At 43.4% G+C, this 21,039-nt stretch overlaps 2 protein-coding genes across 2 annotated transcripts; one reads left to right on the top strand and one right to left on the bottom strand.

The window, feature by feature from the left end:
• The first annotated feature begins 4,940 nt into the window (after positions 1–4,940).
• Positions 4,941–19,079, top strand: m (miniature). Its single transcript, XM_017160512.3, has 8 exons — positions 4,941–5,265; positions 6,330–6,438; positions 13,157–13,262; positions 16,243–16,396; positions 16,460–16,587; positions 16,653–16,800; positions 17,198–17,320; positions 17,387–19,079. Exons 3-8 carry the CDS (start codon positions 13,185–13,187, stop codon positions 18,787–18,789), a joined length of 2,034 nt encoding a protein of 677 aa, XP_017016001.2. The 5' UTR covers positions 4,941–5,265; positions 6,330–6,438; positions 13,157–13,184; the 3' UTR covers positions 18,790–19,079.
• On the bottom strand, positions 13,800–14,741 carry LOC108070150 (farnesol dehydrogenase). The gene is made up of 2 exons (XM_017160513.3): positions 14,102–14,741; positions 13,800–14,043 (listed from the first exon to the last, which is right to left on the bottom strand). The coding sequence occupies exons 1-2, from the start codon at positions 14,675–14,677 to the stop codon at positions 13,864–13,866; spliced, it is 756 nt and encodes a 251-aa protein (XP_017016002.2). The 5' UTR covers positions 14,678–14,741; the 3' UTR covers positions 13,800–13,863.
• Positions 19,080–21,039: the final 1,960 nt, after the last annotated feature.

The raw sequence follows: 21,039 nt of genomic DNA on the forward strand, positions 1-21,039 counted from the left end.
GCCGCCTTGGAAATGGGAAATGGATTAGGTAAATGTTTGTGCCCATTCCTCCGCCAGTGGCGATGGATGTTGTCACCGAGGCAACAGGCACAAGTAGAAGTAGCTGCATTAACATTCCACGCATTCGTCGCTGGGCGGAGGGGGTGGTGCCAGGGGCAGGGGGGTGGGTTGTAGTTGGCCGAGGAGGGGTTAGGAGGTTCAGAGGGTCGGGGGATACTAAACGCATTCCAAGTGCCGTCGCATCACCAACTTCAACTGCTACTCAAGGTAGAGGGTATTCCTGGAGTTCGTGGGGTACATTAGTGACTTGTCCGTGGGAACATTCTTCCATTTCGATTAATAGTGAACTAATTTCAAACTGAGAGTGACTTAATTTAGTTAGATAAAGTTTGTGGGGTGTGGAATAAAAATATGTTATGCCTTTCAATAGTTGTAAAACCTTCATTTTTCAGGATTGTCCGTTAAGTTGTCCGCTCAAGAGAATATTTCGAACTATTTTGTCTTATCTCTTATATATTTATTTTTACAGGGTAAAAAATAGTCGAGTTCTCCCATCGAGTTCTAGCCCACTTGTTGGCCAGTGTTTTTGTGCGTCTTTTTATTTTGTTTGTATTTATTCAGCAAAACGGTATTTGCTCCGCCGGCTGGTCACAGTCTGCGCCTGCGTCTGTGGCGGCACCTCCAACCCGCCGATCAGGTAGGAAATGGGCAACCGAGCAAGTGAACAGGTAACCAGGTAAGCAGCCAAAGAGTCAAGCAAGCTGGCCAAGCAACAAACCGTTGCCAATCATAACACACACGTTGCCACAAAGCAACCGAGCTAGAGACACTGAGACACTGAGACAGTGTCATTGCGGATTCCTAACGCCGATTCCAACTGCAAGTCGGACTCCAAGTCCAATTGCGATTACCTCCGCCACGATCCCTGGGCCCAAGAAACGATCGCCGGATTGCCGGATCGCCGTCCATTGATTGCCTAACTGCGCATTTCTCGACTTATATGGCATTGGCCAGATAACCACCTAACAACTGCTAGTCTCCAGTGTCCAGTCTTCAGTTCTCAGTTCTCTAGTTCTTCAGTCTCTGTTTCGGCCTCGGTGTCCACCGTCTGAGTGTCAGTCTCGTCTTCGTTCTGGTCCCAATGCCAGTTCCATTAGCCAACGGCATTGCCATTGCCATCTCGACATCACCGATGAGCCATCTGTGGGGGCTGGCTGGGAATCCAGTCCAGAGTCCACAGGCCAGCCAACCCACATCAACATTGGCTACCGCCCAACTATGGAGGCGGCTCGGGGTCACCAGATCTCGATTTGCATGCTGACAAATTAACCAATGTTGATTGGCTGAACGGTTTTCGATAGCCCTTCAACTTGTGGGATAATATTATCCTGTATTACCTTATTTAACAGAAATTAATTTAAATTCGGGGTCACCAGCTCGCTTTATACCTGGTAACTAGTAATATAATAAGCCATGTAGAATAGCTATGATCCTAACCAGCTCTCATAAAAATGTTTACCTTGCAAAGGATCACTTGGCTCTAATTAAACTTTAATGCACTCTTCTCGATTCGGGGTCACCAGCAAAGCCGGGTGACAAATGAGCCGAAGAAACGCATGCGTTGACAGGCGACCATCCATCTTGATGGGGCCCAGGCCCATCGACCGGCCCACTAACCCATAATGCCGGCAAATTAGCATCGACATTAGCTCGGTGGCGGAATCGCCTCCTCCGGCCACAAAAGCCAGTGGTAATAACAACGAACACTTGCCACGATGGCTGCTAATGTCGGTAGTAATGGCGATGACAATGGAAGAGTCTGTCTGCGGAGACAGCTTCATTTGCTTCTGGGTCACGATGCTCGCCGGGTGTCGAATGACTAGGGCCATAATTCGAGTCTCGGGTGCTGGGCACAAGTCAATCGACCAGGTGGGCCAACTGGGCGACAACGTGCCGTGAAACAGAAACGCAGATAAACGTCGCAAACGCCCAAATGGAGCAGCATCTGACGGCGAATGACAAAAATAGTTAAATAGCCGACTTAGCCAAATTGGCACTCGGCGACCAAGGAGGCAAAGATTGTGGAAAGAATATAGTAAAGTATATTGAAAGAAACTCAACCATATTATACATTTATTACCTATCATATTCATTTAATTAAAATAGTTAATAATCTTCAATTGACAATTTTTCAAAGTATTAAAAAAAAACGTATTTTTAAAAATGAAATATATTAGTAAATAAAAATATTAAAATGTAAGATTGTGTTTATAAAGTGATTCTTTCCGGGAAGAATTACTCATTCTTCTCAGTGTCTCCAAAGACAGCGGCAATAAGAAGCACAGCCGGAGAAGAGATGGATTTGGAGACAGCGTTAGAAGTGCGTTGAGGAATTACAATGATGATAGCAAAAGGAGCAGGCTAGGGGGCTTCGGACCAGGTGAGGGGGCGGAGGAGGCGCGGGGCGGACAAAGTGTGCCGATGCCTGTCTTAGAAACTGGCGATGGCGATAGTTAACACGCCAAGTGGGAAGAAAGAACGAGCGACTGAGACGAAGACAGAGAAGGAGATGGAGATGGAGACAGACGCCAAATTCAAAAGTGGACTGCGCATGCGTGGAATGGGAATGAGAACGAGAACGCGAATGGAGAATCAGAGAATCGGGGAATCGGAGAATCGCAGTTGAAGTAGTTGGAACAGATACAACATTGTTGCTCTGGCTAATGGATGCTTTATATAGAAATACTCTATTTCCAATTTGTATCTGAAAAGAAATGCTAAAATATAAATAAGTATTGAAACATTAAAAAGGTTTTTAGAAAAGTATAAACAAATATTAAGAACAAGTGCGGTTCTAAAATACTTGTATTGTATTGTACAAAAGTGGGACAATATAGGAAAAGTAGAATCGTACGAGAACAAAGGTATTGCTGTATTGTTGGAGCGGCCAGGAGGACGCCCGCCAAGTCAAACGTTATTTAATCACAATCGCAATGGCCTCAGTGCAAACAAGCACACCAAGTCTGCTCTGGGAGAAGCAGCAACGACAGGTGCTGCTGCTGCAGCGGTACAGAATCCCGAGGAATGCATCAAGGCACAAGCAAAAAAAGAAACACCAGTCCAAAAGCTCTAGGCTCGTATTACAAACTAGAAAATACCCATCACTACTGCTTTTGTATTTAAATTTGGCATATAGATTACAAATCTGATAATTCGTGGTGTAATGTCTAAATTACCATAATACCTATTTATTTAGGATTATACGAGGGTTATTATAAAATCAAAAAAGTATGCTGTAAAATTTTAACACATGAAACTATAACCATTCTTCTGTGATTCTTCCCCTTTCTTCGGCTGCAGATATCATACTCCAGGTACTGCAGACACTAGAGGGTATTAAATAAAAACCCGATGTGGCAGCCGAGACCGCGGAAGAGGCAGTCGCAGTGGCGTGTGGAGTGGAGTATGCAGGCGCGACGGCCAATCAATTCTCAGAAATGAAAACGCCGTCTTCGGTGGGTATTACCGTTGCTGTTGTTCTGCTTCTGCCGGCTCTTCTGATTCTTCTGCTGGCTCTTCTCATTTCTCCGCCTTGTTGTTGGCACAATTGTGCGATGCAACACAGCAACACAGGCACATAAACAGAAAAGAATGCGAAGAAATGCAAAATGCAAACACCACGAACCACAACACAACCACTTTCCAAATGCATTCATGATGTTTACCGTTTAAATGCGCCCAGTCTACAAAGAGAGAGAAAGAGAGATGAAGAGAAAGAGAGGAGCAGCCTCTCAAACACTAACAACAAATGAGGAGAAAAGCAGCTGCCAAGTAGTAGTGGTAGTAGAAGTGGCAGAAGAAGGAGGAGGAGGGCCAGCATGGAAACCGTTGCACATTCTACATGTGTGTGCGTGTGCGATGGCAAGCTTGCCAATTCCGATGTGTGCGAAGGAGACGGAAGAAGCGAGCGATCGCGAGAGGAAACGGAATTTTTTTTTGTTTATTGCTCAAATCAGCTTTGATCAACTTCTGTTCCCATCTTGATTAGTTGTCAACGACGGGCGAAAACTGTTTAACCGTTATGAGCCGGCAGATCGGTTCCCAGCCCCAAAAAAGCCAGCCAGATGAATTATTCACCCAGCCCACCTGAAAAGCTGGCTACATCTTTTGCAATTTTGCAATTTGGGGAATGGATATTGCATTGGCCACAAGCTCTTCATTACAAAAACATCATATTTTAAGTCAGTTTTCTTTTATTTTAGATTGAAATACTTTAACATCTTAAAAGCACAGATTAAATACCTAAGCTTAAATTTGTTTCTTACTAGTTCCAAATTTTAGTAACACCATAAATGTTTATCTTTTTAAGATTAAAGAGAATCGAATAGGGTATCCATCGGCTTGCCAGTTTCGGGCACTCGAAATGATCGCGCTGAAAGTTCAAGTTCAAGTGCGACGTCGTTCGGTTGGCGGTGTTGCCATCATCATTTCCATGGATCAATTCTTCGGCAGGAGAATTGAAATCTCCCGATCCCGATCTCCTGCCGATTGAGGGGGCGTCCGAATGCATTTTTATTGGACTGTCTAATTGGCAGGCGATTCTATGTCATTAGGCCGCTTGATTAGCGGCGCCGCAGCAGCGCCACAAACAACAACAAGTTCTGGCTTTCTGGCCGAGCTGTGCTCATTTGCGCAGCTGCCAACGCAGGTGTAAAAAGCTCGTCGCGCAGTCGCAGTTGGCGCGGGCAGAGCTTTTACCTGTGTGTGTGTGTGTGTGTCTTCGCCTGCTTCTTTCTCTCCCTCTCTCTTCTTGCTGCTGTTGCTTCTTCTGCTTCTTCTTGCTGCTGCGGCTGCTGCTGCTGCTTCTTCTGCTTCTTCTTGCTGCTGCTGTTCCCGACAGTTACATTACGAGGCCAAAGAAAGTATCGCCTGGCTGGCTCGCGTATTTCGCGTTCGTCGCTCGCCGAGTCCACACGTGCTGCTGCTCCCGGTCGTGATCCGATCCGTGATCGTGATCCGTGATCCCCGATCCCCAGTGTGCCTGCCAAACACATAAAAAAAAAACGAAAAGAATTTAATATACAAATTTCCAAATAAATATATCAGAATAAGAAAAACATCCAAAGTGCCGACCAGTGTTAGTGCATATTCTTTTTTTTATTGTTGTTGTTATTGTCGCTGCCTGTTACCGTTACCTTGCCTAAGAGCAAGACACCAAGAAAGAGAAAGAACGAGAAGAGAGTAGAGAAGACACGTTCCCGTGAAGTGAGTGTTTCTTCCACCAAAAAACAACAAATTGATTTGGTTTTTTGTTCTTTTTTTTTTTTATTTTCAATTTTGAATTGCGTGAAACATCCCGGATTTGCCATTCTTCCAGAATCTTGTCATCTTTCTTCTACCAAATATCCAGTCTTTGTTCTCCTCCTTCTTCTCCTGCTTCCAACGAAGACTTTACCATAGCTGTGTGAAATATTCAGGATTTGCCATTTTAGCCAGCACCTTAATCTCTTCCCTCTTCCAGTCGGAGCCAATCGCATTTTGAGCTCTGTGAAACATCCAATCTTTGCCTTGCCAGCATCTCCTGCCTCGTCTTCTTGCGCTCGCCAGTGGAGCCGATTAACCAGCTAGACAGCAAATGCAGCCGAGCATTTCATGCTTTCTAATTTTCCCAATTAGCACAAATGCGGCTGGCTTGTTGCCTCCGCTACTTGCTTCTTGCTTCTTGCTTCTCGAGCGCACCTCTTCTTCTTTAACTGAATTCTTCTGCAGAGCGTCTTCTCAGCCTGGCCAGAATCGAAATCAAAATCAAAGGTGTTGCATGCACTGCCTTCTGGCGGCTGACGGCTGATGGCTGGTGGCTGGCACTTTCCAAAGTTTTTCCCGTGTAGAAAATATAACAATCATACATAATAATAATCATAACAATCACACGTACCGCTGTATAGAGAGAGCCACAAAAAGTGGCAACGTCATCTGGCGGATCATATTCCCAGACGCCCCAACAGGTGCACTATTTATTGACCGACCCCCTGAAGCCCCCTCCCATTCAACTCGCATACACCTGTCAAATGGCAACTAATCATCAATCAGTCGCCATGAGCACGGACTTCTCTCGGCCTGCGACTCGAACCCAAACTCAAACCCAAACCGATGATGATTCTTCTTTATTTGCGTTACGTGTTAGGCGGTCCGGTTCAGTTCGGTCCAGTCCGTTCTGTTCCGATTTCACTTCTGTCCTCCTCAGCTCTGTACATATTTATACCTCACTCTTTTTTTTGTTTTTTTGTGCGCCCCATTCACTCACATTTTAATGCATTTGCCAAACGCAGAGCCGGGATTTCACAAAAGCACGGAAATACAAGGAGTCCACTGCAGCCGCAATAGATCACGTATCCAAGACAGCTGTGTCTTGACCATCGGAAAGATTACTCTTTATCGGTAAGTTGGATGTATTTCTAGGCCAAGTAGTAGTTAAGATCGTATAAGTTTAAGAACTGATTATATTGGTAGTACAGACCATTTGGATAGTTAAGATAGTATAGTATAGATGTTGGATACCAATCAGATCTTGGTCTTAAGATGAACCCTTCTTATTTTTAAAACAGTCCAATTAAGATCTCAGCTCAGCGAAGGATTGCAAAGACCCCCAGCCCACCTGACTTATCGACTTATTAATTAAACCATCCAGATGATGGTCGATACAAGGCAGACACATAGCACGGGGATAAGAGCCCCGAAAACGGGTTTATTAACATACTGTTTTGCCACCTCTCCTGACCACATTCCCACCATTAAGACGTGTGGCAAGGCAAGTTCTGTTCCGTTCTGTTTGCAGATTAAATGTTATGACAACTTTCGTCAACGCACTTGGTTCATTAGTCTGCCAATGTCCGAGGAGAACAGACACAGATACAGATACAGAAAGAGATACAGATACAGATAAATAGAACAGATCTGCGCACAGATACAAGAAGTGAGCGGTGCTAATGCATTTGATCCGTTTTGGAGCGCATTAAATGCACCGTTAACTACTTCGAATTCTAATTAAGCTGATGCGACAATCCAAAGCACGCCGCTGTGGCACAATAAACTCAATTCCAGGAGGCCAGATTGGCAGTGGCAGTGGCAGTGGCAAACAAACACGCGACTTGGCCATAAATGCAATGCGGTATTGGCATCGCTATTGGTATCAGACAACGGCAACTACTATTCCACTATCTCTTTGTTTGGCCTCAAATGATTTGCTTTAGCCATTATTGGTGGGACCCTAAGCCGATCTTTACCTTCTTCCTTCCTCCGAAGACTCTTTCATTGTTTCGAATCGACTCTCGATGACGCATAATTTACGATCGACCCAGTAAATTCTATTCCCAGTGCTGCCTATCCACATTTGCGGATATATCTCGGAGAGTACAGTAAATACAGCTACAGATACAGATACCAAGACGTGTACAATATGCAGATGCGGATACAAGATAAAGCCCCGTCGACAAGTCTTCTCTTTCACAGAATGTTAATTTCTATTCAGCCATCATCAAAGATCTTCGGACACTGGTCAACTTGTAGATGCTTATGGGAGGGGGTTCGATGTCGGCGTCTCGTCGTCTAACTGTTCTTCGCCTTTCTACAAACATTCCATAATGAAATGGAAACTTTTCGTGGCACATTTCGGCCTTTAGTGCATCTTTGCCCCAACCAACCGGAGTTTGGGCTACGAAAAAGTGAGAGTACTGTTTGACCCAATCGTCAAGTTGAGATCTCTTCGAAAACTTTGGAATGTGCGGTGAAGCTGTTCTTGAGATGAAAGATATGCTAAGAACTTGTAAATAAAAGTTTATTTTGAGGTCTGTAGTACTTTAATCTTGAGTACCATAATTGGAACTTGTAATTGTACCTTGAAAGTATATTTTGTTCTATCCTAAACATTGTAAAAGATAGTTTTTCAATAAAGTTTAGGGTTTGTATAGCATTAATGAATATGGCATGTGTAGTTAGCTTTTATAACTGTAACAAATTAAAATGGGTAACAAATTTAGGACTCAAACTTAGGGCTTTCTAGCTTAAAGCCTTAAAGCCAACGCCACAAGAGTCTGTAACTTAAAGCCCCAAAGTCTTCTTCTCACCAAGAGTGGCCAAGTGACCCGGGGGCATAGCATTTCGAGCATCTCTTGAACATAAACAAGCCCAATAAAGTTGTTAAGTTTTCGTTGGCTCGACTTGGTCTGTGCATCCGATGATAAGCAGCTGGCAGCGAGACAACATCTCCATTCGGCATTCAACATCCAGCATTATCCATTCCCGAATCCAACCCAGCATTGTTTGCACTTGACTCTGGTGGGAGTGGATGGTAAAAAGAGGATGGTGGATGGAGGATGAGGCTCTCAGTTGGCAGTTGTCATGTTGACAACAGACTGCCAAACAAAAGCTTCGCTACAGCGGCTTTTTCGGTCTATGCAGTGGGCTATATGATTCCCAGGCTCTGCGCTGGCCCAAATTTGAATGGAAGGAGGTTCGGAATGGAGTCAGGGGCCATTTGACACGTTCTCGGTCTTTGCCAGCGCCATTTGAAGCTACAGCTACAATGGCTGTTGACAACTGCTGCGCTGCAAGTGCTGCAACTGGGAAACGATGTCATCTTTACTGCCACTCAGCCGCTCACTCCTTACTCAGCCCCACTTCGTCGCTGCATGAGATTTAGTGGCAAATTGTTGCCTCCTCCTTGTGCTGCAGTGGCTGCAAATTTAATATTCTGAGGCTATTAAGTCGCGCCACTGGGACAACCAGACTGTTCACAGCTTGTTGCTAAATTTTCGAAGTTCGCTAATGGATCTATGCATCTCGGCTGGTTGGTTGGCTGGTTGGCTGGAAATTTTAATTGCTGCGCCGGTTCGTACCAGGCTAATTACACCGAATAAAATTGCATTTGGCGATTGTCCGCAGAATGCGCCCCCGAAATACAAAAAAAAAAAAAAATAGTAGCAACGAAACAAAACAAAACGCTGGCCAAAAGTGGACAAACTTGCTCCAAAAAGGTGGCTAACTTGGTTGGTTTGCTGGAACCAGTTTAATTAAAAGAAAGTGAACCATTTAAAAATGTATTTTGATTTCGGCTTTGCTTTTCCCATAGCCAAAGCATCATTATCATTATCGTGATTATTGCGCTTTTCACTGGATCGGAGCTCGAACAGTAGCTAAAAATACGAGTATATTGTATATCTCATCAAAAAAAGCACAAAAAAAAACCAAAGAAAATATATATAGACAGAAATGAAGCATGGGCAGGTGATTTACCGTTTGCTTTTTGCACAGACCGTTATTCGATTCGAAAGTGGTCGGCGCCATCGGCATTTCCAACTCGGATCCAACTCCACATTTCCATTTCCACTTCCATTTCCACTGGCATTTCCATTTCCACAAGAAAAGTGAAAAGCATCGCAGCCGTAAAACCGTAAGCAAAGTTCGGCATTGATCGCCTTTTGATGCGACAATTTCTTTTCGATTTCGTTTTGATTCGCTTTTGATTCGATTCGTTTTGAGTTGATTCGAATCGATTTGGATGCATAGTTAATGAGTCAATGAATGGATTTGATTCTTTTTTCGGGTATACGGTTAATGATTTGTAGTTTATACTTTATAGGGGAGAGAGGAGGGAAGGAGGGCCTGTCTTGCGGAGCGTGTCGAGTTAACTTCTACTTTTCCGCTCTTCCGCTCTTCTTTTTCCCGCCGCTGCAAGTGCGGTACTGTTAATTGCAGCGCCAGAAGGAGAAGAAGAAGCAGCAGCATCGGCGGCGTCATTAATTAAGCGCCACTAGAGCGTGCAACACGCGGCCAAAGAGCTCCGTCGCACTTTCTTTGGCTTAGTTAGTTAGTTAGTCAGTCAGTCGGAGGCCAACTGTCGCCGTCTCCAAGCAAATCCCAGCGATGGGAAAGGTGCTACTTTTCTCTGCCAGGTACGAGTATACATATGCCGAAAATATATAGAGATATATATCAAAAGGAAGGCCCAGTTGAGATAAAGTTAACTTAATGCAAAAGGGGGTTAGATTAAAGTTTACTCCAAAAAACATTTCGATTTTCTTTAGGCAATAACAGATAAATAAATAAATTAATGGGGCTATAAAAACAAAACTTTAATAGTTATTTGTAATTCTTAATTGCCTATGTTTGGTAAATGGTACTTGGAATAAATAAATATAGTAAGCTTTATGTTGAGGTCTTGAGAAAGATACAAGAAATACTATTAAAAGTTTAAGCTAATTGCGGTAATTACAGATACTTTAACTTGTACGAGTGTTCTTAAATCGAAATAGAAAAAGAAACTTTAAATTCTTTATAACCCAAGTTCGCTTGGGAGATAAATCTTAGCCAAAACCTAGTTGGGAAATTTATTACTACTTAAAAAAAGTACTGTAAATCAACCCGAAGATAGATGGTTATGCGAACCATCAAGATACCACCCATCACCCATCACCCATCAGTGCCCCCGGGGCAAGCTCCTAATTGGACGCCCTCTGTCGGCGCACATGCAAATCAGCACCTGACTTACAGTTAGTCTAGCCGCAGTCTAGATCTGCTTACATATCAATTTCGGGCTCGTATCCAACCAGTTTTCACTCTTAACTCGCTAGATCAGAGACCAAAAAAGGCGAAAAAAGTGAACAAGAGAAATTAATTGCCTCCGAATTAAAGACAAATAAGCATATCGGCTGTTTACCGTTTACCGTTGCGTCTTGTCCATTTTTAGTTTCTTAGTTTTTTTCTTCGCATTTACAGTTCTGCGAGAGATTCTCCACTGACCGCATTTTTTCGCTCCATTCGGAGGCTTGTCCATCATCTTTTCGTGCATTCGAATCTCACATCTCAAATCACGAATCTCGAATCTTGAATCCACAAATTCGAATTCGCTTTGTTTCCGATTTCATTTTCACCTGTTTTATGGCCGCGCACCTGGGTAAAAGTGGGCATACAAATCGGACAATGAAAAGGAGACAAGAAATGAGATTTTATTATTATTGCTCTATGGCACAGAGCACTGTGGGCTTGACCGACTGGCTAACTGACTAACTGATTGATTGATTGATTGCCGGCGTCTCTTTAATTGCTGGTCGATCTGGGGAACAGGGAAAGTGCCCGTGCCGACCGACGAAAAGCAGCAGCCAACGCACAATCGACCGGGTAAATATTTATCCCATTTATTCGGACTCGAGTGCGAAAGAATTGAACAAATTGGAAAGTTTACAGTGAAATTGCTTGGTTCTGATTTGCTATTTTTATCCCTGGCTTTTAAGAATCTTCACTTGAAAAACTGCTTACAAGACGTTTTAACACTAATTAATGATCTATTTAAAGAAGGATTTACAAATAATAATTTACTCTATAAAGCAAGGTACTTACTTATATATTTATCTATATCTAGAATTCCATCTCTTTGCTTTTGATCTCTCAATTAATTAGAAAATCGATGAATTTGGTCACACCGATTTTCCCCCGATGACTCACGATCAGTAGAGTTGCCTCCATCTTCATCTTCACCTCCACCTCTGCCACCCATTTCCACCTCCACCTCCATTTCCATCGACATCGATCTCAGGCACCTCAATTTGCAACGTTGAATTGGCGCCCCCGGGGGGTCCCGTGATCGAATGGATCAGAGTCGATGTTTCGATGTTTCGATGGCGATCGGCAGGTTCCTTGGGTCCAAGTTCGGGTTCGAGGATCAGGTCCAGGGAAATTGGCCGCCCGGCCGTTTATTAAATTTCAATTTGTTTATGGCTTCTTTTCGTGGTCGCCTCACATTTGCGGCCATTTCACGTAGTCGGGCAATTTTCGTCCGATCTTTTGGTCCATTGGTCCACTGGTCCACTGGCCGGGGGGCGTCAGGTTAAGTGCGATCTGGCCCCAGATACGAGCAGCGCGCTAATGACGAGCATCGACATCTTTATTACCCCAACGGGCCTCGACGTTCGACGAGAGCCCAAAAAAATCAAAAAAATCATACCTACATGTACTGGCCACAACGAGCGAGGGTAAGAGCCTTTAACAATTGATATTTAACATACGAATTGGTCGGAGGACGACAACGATGATGATGATGACGATGTGACCGCGCCCACTCTGTGTTCTTGTGCCGCCCCTACACCAAAAAAAAAAAAACAGGGGTAGCTATTAGGGAGAGGGGGATGCCCAGAAGAAAGGAAAGGAATTTGGGTTAAGAATTCGCTGGGAAGAGTTCCCGCAACTACATAGGCTGTATAATAAAGTCATGTGGAATTACTTGATGGCACTACAAGTTTCGTTTAATCGGATGTTGAAGAAAAAGTGTTCTCAATAACACAAAGCTTTCAAGATGATTTGTTATTTAGGTTCTATCTTGATATATAGTCTGAGCAATTAACATCGCCTAATCTTCGACATTTAAAGCACCACTAAAGTAAAGCTTAAGTACAACTGACATTCGCTCCTAAAATACGTTAATGATCTAGCTTGGACCACAACTATCTAGTTTTTCGTTGCCTCCAGCCATCGATTAACGATGGCAGTCATCGAGAAAATCGATTGCAATGGGATCGGGAGATCAGTCAATCGTTCAGCAATTGCTGAGGCTCCGTTTACTGCGGATCACGACTTTCGCTCCTTCAACCTGCGGTGCCAAGCGAAATCGTGCCTTTAAATTGATATCGCACTTCCTCGTTCTGGTGATTTTCGAATGTCCAACCATCACTCGTAGTTGCAAATCGAACAGTAAGAGCTGAGTTTATTTTAATTGGTTCATTTCTTGGGTTTATTGTACACATTAGATCAATTAATGGGTTGCAATTAATTGAATGCATAGTATATAAAGTGACGATTGGCTTGAATGGACGTAGAATAACACGAGTGAAAGCGTTCAAATTAGTGATGTTGATTGGGGGAAAAACAGTTGGTTTCTACTTTCCTCAATTAGGTACAATTTAAATTGTATGGAAATCTAGTGAGCCATGTACTATACCAAAAACATTGTTGGAATTGTTAGCTTCTGTGTTGCCCAATGACGCAGCAAAAAGCGATGGAGAGAGAGAGAAAACCAGATTAGAGCCCTAGGGTTAATTCATTGAGGTAGTCCCAGAACTAAAAGCAAACTAACTCTATATCTCTTTTTCTTCCATTCCACTTGCAGATCCGATCGCCACGCCCACAGCGCCATCATGTGGAGCCCACAAAAAGGCCCTACACGACTGTGGGACCTTAGGTTTAGTAGCTGTATATTTATCTTACACTTAATGGTAAGTAAGGGGAATCGATTTCAGTGTGAACCAAATGAAACAAATGAACCATAAACAGAAACCAGTGTAACCTGTATCTTATCTACCGGAGTCTTATCACTTGTTTGATAAACAAATGTTTCGATTGGAAGCCACAAATCCAATGACCTTGTCAACATTTGTGTTTTGCTGATATTACAAGACGGACTATCTATTTATTTGCTATGAATCTATGTGTATTATGTGTTTATATAAAATAAAATTGATAATCATTATCTGAAATGAACTAGCTTATAGAAAAGAGAAGGGATAAGATTAGAATATAACCTTTCAACAGAATTATGGAGGATTAAAATATGGAAATTCTTTAACCTAACAGATAAGACAACCCCCAGTTAAAAGACAGCTCATTTTAACAGATCACTTGAATATAACTAGCTTATAGAAAAGAGAAGGGATAAGATTATAATAGAACCTTTCAACAGATTTATGGAGGATTAAAATATGGATATTCTTTAACCTAGCAGATAAGACAACCCCCAGTTAAAAGACATATCATTTTAACAGATCACTTGCATATAATTACGGGTGGGAGGGGAGTACCTAAAGCTACATGGACAGTCTAGATGGTCTCGCCCACGGGCTTGATGATCAGCTCGTGGATCTGGACATTGGGCGGGGTCTGGATGCAGTAGCTGACGGCATCGGCGACGTCCTCGGAGCGCAGCAGTGGCAGGTCGGGGAAGTGGACGAGGGCGGCCTTGTCGATGATCTCGGTGTCCACGGCACCGGGACTGATGCTCTGTAATTGAATGGATTAGATTATAATGTGATATAGAATAGATATCTCCCCTACTAACCGTGATCTTGGTCTGGGTCTTGCTGTTCTGGAACTCCTGGCGCAGGACCTCCGTCAAGGCGGTGATGGCGTGCTTCGAGGGCGAGTACATGCCCATGGTGAAGCCCGGAATGTTGGGCACCCGATGCCCGGCCACACTGTTGACGATCAGCACATGGCCGTCGTTGACATTGCGTCGCTGCAGCGACTTGAAGATCTCGCGCGTGCACCACGAGACTCCCAGGACATTGGTATCCAGAATGGCGCGCAGATCGTCGCCATTGCCCTCCTTGGTGATGCCCACGCCGGCCCGCACAATTCCGGCGTTATTCACCAGCACATCGGCGCCACCCAGAGTGGCGTCGATCCAGGCGAAGGTGTCGATCACCTCCTGCTCCTTGCTCACGTCGCACTTGCGGCCGTGGAAGCGAGCGGCCTGGTCCGCCGGCAGCGAGTCCTTCAGCTCCTTCAGACGCTCCTCGCGACGGGCCAGACCCACGACCACGAGGCCCTTGGCCACCAGATCCTTGCAGCAGGCAGCTCCGATTCCCGAACTGGCTCCCGTGACGACAGCAACGCGATTTAGCCAACGATCCATGGTTGTTTTTCTTTGTATTTTTCGATGTTTATCCGGTGGAATATTATGATAGAACTGCTCTTTCGCACTGCCGACCCACTTGCTTTTATAAGCAAACCGAATAGCCGACCAGTTCCGAATAATTCCGAATACGTAGATCCGAGATTCGAGAGACTATTTCACCATTCCACTCGATTCTATGCCATTTGACCGAACCCCAAACGTTCTCGCCGCCAGCCGGCGTTTCGGTTCGGGATTGTAGCGTAATCGTGAGTCTGCATAAAGCCATTGCCTCGATCAATTCATTCTAGAATGATAATACATAATATAGTCTCTCTGAGAATGCGAATGGGAATGAGCGGGCGAGTGAGTGGAATTCATTGTGGGTCAGCACATTTGTTTGAAGTATTTCCAAATCACAATTAAAATGCTTGTTTTTGTATTTTTAGCACTTTTCGGGGGGAGAGATATGGCAAAAGACTTTAATTAAACTTAGTCATTTAGAAAGAAAACATTGTTTCTTATAAAAGGGAATTAAATAAGCCACTTTATGGATTATAATGAAAATATTTATGTTTGATTATTATGTATACGCCGTGTTGTCCATTCTAATCATCTTGTGAATTATTTGCAATTATAATGCCATTAGAAAATGTGTTAAAAAGTGTTTTTGCCCTATGAATTAGCCAGCCATAATCGCTCAGACGTCGTGTTGCCCTTCATTAGAAACCTTATATTTTTTTCGTATATAATTAAAGCCGGAAAAAGGTGATGTAAAGCGTTGAGATAACTCACAATTCAAACAGCAGCACTATTAGATTGTGAGAATAATTACTGGCAAATGGTGTTACATGAAAAGCCAATAAGGCAATGAGGCAAAGCTATATTCCTCTGCTTGATCAAGATGTAAAACAATTACATGCGATTTGCATAGACTAATTTATTCAGTTGGCCAACTGGAAGATCTGGCCATTCGCTCCTTCATTTCCATTCTCGTCCGTTGGCGGCGACGGCAAAGACGCCAGACAATGTGGCACCAGCGATCGGATGCTATATACCCGATATATATACCCGATAAATATACAAATCCCGTCCAGCTGGGCAACTTTTACTGGGCCTGCAACTCGATCCTATGATTTCTGAGATGCTGAGATCCTCGATCTATGCGGCATGCGGCATGTGGCAAGGCAGTTTGGGGCAGGTATCGGTATGCAAATGGGCAAATGTCAGGTGCAACTACCTCCCGATTGCCTCCACAAGCCAGTGCTGCGCAAACGGATGCAGGCCAAGTGGAATTCGCTTTCCCATTTCGATTGGCCTTCATTCGGGGGGCCCGAAGACTGAAGACTGGAGACTGAAGACTGGAGAGACTGGATTGCCGTTTCGTTTTTATTGGCAACACGTTTGTCAGGTGCCAGTGGAACCGTTAGGAGCCCACCCACAAGGATGCTTTTTTAGATCTATAAAAAAAAATGATAGAACTGCTTGTTCCAAAACTACAAAGGTTTCTTCTATGGTTCAATACATTCTTGTTCTTTCGAACCCACTGATTCCCAATTCCAATATTATTCTCATTTCGATTGCAGTTTAGTTTAGTCATAGCTGGTAATGAACTTTGGCCCATGGAGCGGCCAGATGGGATGCCCAATATCGTTTCGCTGGAGGTGATGTGCGGCAAGGATCACATGGATGTCCACCTCACCTTTTCGCATCCCTTCGAGGGCATTGTCAGCTCCAAAGGTGCGTTGATATTTACCTAATTAACTAGGAAATTAATTTTTTATTTATTATTTACCCCCAAAGGACAACACAGCGATCCGCGCTGCGTTTACGTGCCGCCTTCGACGGGCAAAACGTTCTTCTCCTTCCGCATCTCGTACTCCCGCTGCGGCACCAAGCCGGATCTCAACGGGCAGTTCTACGAGAACACGGTTAGTGGTCAACCCCCTCTCTATAAGGAGAAATATTCATATTCATATTCTCTCTTTGAAAACAGGTGGTGGTCCAATACGACAAGGATCTGCTGGAGGTCTGGGACGAGGCCAAGCGATTGCGCTGCGAGTGGTTCAACGACTACGAGAAGACGGCCTCCAAGCCGCCAATGGTCATTGCCGATCTCGATGTCATCCAGCTAGATTTCCGGGGTGAGTACTCCTGAGGATTGGATTAATTTTAAAGAAAATATTGTGTGAAATTGTGTGTAGTTACATTACAAATATTATTCTTATCAACTTGACATTATTCATTGTTTTTCTAGTTGATATAGCTAATAATAATTTGATATTTTCGCTCTCTTTCTGACTGATTGTTATAAAAATTATTTATGAATGTCAAATTGAGATTTTTTAGTATCAAAAATTGGTATTGCATTGTATTATATAACATGAAAATATCAAATTGATATTAATTTTACTATTTATAGAATTTGTTTAATATTATATCATCATTACTTGATTTTCATAAATCGGATATACTTTCAAATTGATATGAAACGTATCCTTTTGACATTACTCACTGATATAATCAAATATTTGATACCAGGTGACAACGTGGACTGTTGGATGGAGATTCAGCATGGCAAGGGACCCTGGGCGCCGCCAGTCAGTGGCATTGTGCCACTGGGCTCCACTCTGACCCTGGTGGTGGCCATCAACGATTACCGAGGTGAGCATATCATGGCATATCATATGCATATCAGATAGTAAAAATACCCTAATCCTTCAAATCCAGGCGAATTCGACATGCGCGTCAAGTCCTGCGTGGCCTCCGATGGATCCGGGCATGTGATCAACCTCTCCGACGAGTTCGGCTGCGTGCTGCGACCCAAGATGATCTCGCGCTTCCTGAAGGCCCGTGCCCCCGACGAGAGGGCCACCGTGATCACCTACGCCTTCTTCCACGCCTTCAAGTTCCCCGACGCCCTGAGTGTGCACATCAAGTGCAAGGTGGAGATCTGTCGTCACGGCTGCCTCGATCATTGCCAGAACTCGGGAGTGGGTGGAGGTGGCTCATCCGGAGAGACCCTGGGCCTCGGGCTCGGCCTGACCAATGCCAACGAGCGCAAGGATGTCCACATGTCCGATGCGTTGGGCAGCAGCAGCAACGATCTGCTCAGGGATCTCGCCCTGCCGCCCGGAGGTCAACATGGCATGGGCATGGGCTTGGGCATGGGAATGGGACCGGATCACGATATCTTCTACGAGGACATCATCCACGATCACAAACAGACGCTGGGCGCTGGCGGTGGACAGCCTGGCGGGGATTATGGCCACGAGAAGAGCGTCAATCTGCAGCCACGCCCAGTGCACGAGGAGCAGGAGGAGGCGGATCTGTCCGATCTGTTTGGCGACGAGGATCTGGCCGATCTGGACATGGAGGGCGGCGAGGGAGAGCGTTACTTGGGCCTGAAGAAGAGCGGCAAGTTCCCGCACGGACCCAGGCAGCTGGAGGCCCAGAAGAGGATGGGTGTTCCGATGGCGGGGCCGCGTTCCCTGGAGCCACATGACCGAAATGAGGATGGGGATGGGGATGAGGAGGAGGTGCCCAGACCCGTTTACAGGCCACAGGCGGAGGCCCTGAAGAAGCCACGCGAGGATCACATTGATTTGGACAAGGAGGAGGGGGAGAAGGATCAAGAGAAGGACCAAAAGCTGGAAGAGGGAGCCACTGCCTCCCCGAAGAGCCTGCGCCGGCGCCGTCGATCCCTAGTGATTTCCGATCGCAAGGTGCGCAGCGCCGACGTCGGCGTCAGCGGCCTCTACGACGTCATCTCCGAGGCCGACCTGGCCTTCTCGCCGGACTCCAAGCAGGAGGCGGTGACCGTCTTCCAGGGCAAGATCAGCGAGGAGGTGGTCTACGGCATCTGCATGCCCGTTCCCGGCTTCAGCATCCTCTTCATCGTCGTCATCTCGGCGACGATCGTCTCCGCTTTGGTGGCCGGTTCGCTGTTATATCGCTATCAGCTGCAGAAGGAGGCGCTCGATAAGCAGGCGCCGATGCCGCCCGTCACCGGAACACTGGCCTCCTGGATGACCTTGCGGCTCTTCCGCCTGCGACACTTGCAACAGCAACAGCAACAGCAGCAGCAGCAACAAGTGAGGCAGCCGAGTTCAGGACACGAAACAGTCCAGTGAAAAATGGAAATCAAAATAGTAATCGAAATTGCAATCGGAATAGTAATCGAAATCTTTAGCAAAATCAAATCATGTTGCCCACACATCGTCGTCGTCGTCGTCTATGCCTTCCATTATTATTTATTTATTATGATTATTGTTTTTTTTTTTGAAGATATTATTGGGTTGTTTGTTCAGGATCCTGATCCAGACAAAGAGATATGGTGCAGATATCAGATATCAGAGATCGGGCAACAAGGCAATACTCGAGAACTGCTCGTTTCGGTGCTGAAAATGAAAAAATGAAAATGTTTTACAAATTTTAATGTAATTCCTTGTAATTGTTTTTTTTTTGTATTTTGTTGTTTTTTTGGGTGCATTTAGTCGTAAAATTGCATGGAAAAGGAGAAGAGAGATGAATAGAGAATTGGAAAAGTACACAAAGAGAGAGATACACAAATACAATGAAGACTCCGGACAGGTGCTCCAGGTTTAAGGAGTTACGGATGTTATCGCACATCCGCTAGGCGTAAGGGAACTTATTTATTTATACATATATCGATAAATTATACATACGAGATTTAGCTGTAAGCCGAGCGGTATGGAAATTTAAATTAAATTCTTTTTCGGATCGATTTTCTTTTTTTTTTTTTGATGTGTGCTCTTTTCGGCATCCAAAAACTTGTTAAGGGGAAAATTTAGTTAAATTATTCTATAGCTAATGCAATCGTTTAGAATCAATCTCATACTCACACACAAGCAAACACAGACTCACAGACTCACTCACGCACACATACAAACCAACTACCATTTTCCATTGAAAAACACAAACAATCGACAAATAAAAGTGCAATTTCTTGCATGCATATTACAAATTAAGTGAAAATTTTGTAACTGAGAAATTGACAATTGAATAAAGTATAGTTAAGTTGAAAATAATGAAAACAGAATGTTTATGGTATCATTTGGTTTTTTCGTTTTTTTCGTTAAAACAAAGCAAATACTGATGCAAAGTATGGATTGTCATACCTTTCTGAACTCGTTATTAAATTTCCTAACGATTGGCATTTAAACCTTGACAATTTATTCATTTTTAATTTTTCACAAAAAATCATGGGGTACCCCCTTATAAAAAAATTAAAAATTGGCGAAAATTTTATTTTTCCAAAATTACACGGAAAGTTTTATGGATTTATAGCAAATTTTGTTATCTGTTCAAAACAGTATGAATTTTTGGTGTAGGACCATTTTTGGCAAAAAAACCAAAAGAAAGAATTCCAATTTTTGTCAAAAACTGAAATCGCGAATTTCCAAAACAAAACCAACCCCGTTTTTTCGCTAAAACGTTGTAGTTTTTTCGCTATAACAAAGCAAATACTGATTCAAAGTATGGATTGTCATACCTTTCTGAACTCGTTATTAAATTTCCTAACGATTGGCATTTAAACCTTGACAATTTATTCATTTTTAATTTTTCACAAAAAATCATGGGGTACCCCCTTATAAAAAAATTAAAAATTGGCGAAAATTTTATTTTTCCAAAATTACACGGAAAGTTTTATGGATTTATAGCAAATTTTGTTATCTGTTCAAAACAGTATGAATTTTTGGTGTAGGACCATTTTTGGCCAAGTTACAGCAAAAAAACCAAAAGAAAGAATTCCAATTTTTGTCAAAAACTGAAATCGCGAATTTCCAAAAAAAAACCAACCCCGTTTTTTCGCTAAAACGTTGTAGTTTTTTCGCTATAACAAAGCAAATACTGATTCAAAGTATGGATTGTCATACCTTTCTGAACTCGTTATTAAATTTCCTAACGATTGGCATTTAAACCTTGACAATTTATTCATTTTTAATTTTTCGCAAAAAATCATGGGGTACCCCCTTATAAAAAAATTAAAAATTGGCGAAAATTTTATTTTTCCAAAATTACACGGAAAGTTTTATGGATTTATAGCAAATTTTGTTATCTGTTCAAAACAGTATGAATTTTTGGTGTAGGACCATTTTTGGCCAAGTTACAGCAAAAAAACCAAAAGAAAGAATTCCAATTTTTGTCAAAAACTGAAATTGCGAATTTCCAAAAAAAAACAAAACCCGTTTTTTCGCTAAAACGTTGCAGTTTTTTCGCTATAACAAAGCAAATACTGATTCAAAGTATGGATTGTCATACCTTTCTGAACTCGTTATTAAATTTCCTAACGATTGGCATTTAAACCTTGACAATTTATTCATTTTTAATTTTTCGCAAAAAATCATGGGGTACCCCCT

The sequence above is a fragment of the Drosophila takahashii genome, chromosome X (assembly GCF_030179915.1).
Source record: "Drosophila takahashii strain IR98-3 E-12201 chromosome X, DtakHiC1v2, whole genome shotgun sequence".
NCBI lineage: Eukaryota > Metazoa > Arthropoda > Insecta > Diptera > Drosophilidae > Drosophila > Drosophila takahashii.

What these genes read in the sequence shown, in the direction of transcription:
- LOC108070150 (XM_017160513.3), bottom strand. Translation starts at nt 14,677, where the DNA reads ATGGATCGTTGGCTAAATCGCGTTGCTGTCGTCACGGGAGCCAGTTCG. An exon ending in AGACCCAGACCAAGATCACG is followed by an intron (nt 14,044 to 14,101) that starts GTTAGTAGGGGA and finishes ATTCAATTACAG; the next exon opens with AGCATCAGTCCCGGTGCCGT.
- m (XM_017160512.3), top strand. Translation starts at nt 13,185, where the DNA reads ATGTGGAGCCCACAAAAAGGCCCTACACGACTGTGGGACCTTAGGTTT. An exon ending in GGCAGTTCTACGAGAACACG is followed by an intron (nt 16,588 to 16,652) that starts GTTAGTGGTCAA and finishes CTTTGAAAACAG; the next exon opens with GTGGTGGTCCAATACGACAA. An exon ending in GGCCATCAACGATTACCGAG is followed by an intron (nt 17,321 to 17,386) that starts GTGAGCATATCA and finishes CTTCAAATCCAG; the next exon opens with GCGAATTCGACATGCGCGTC.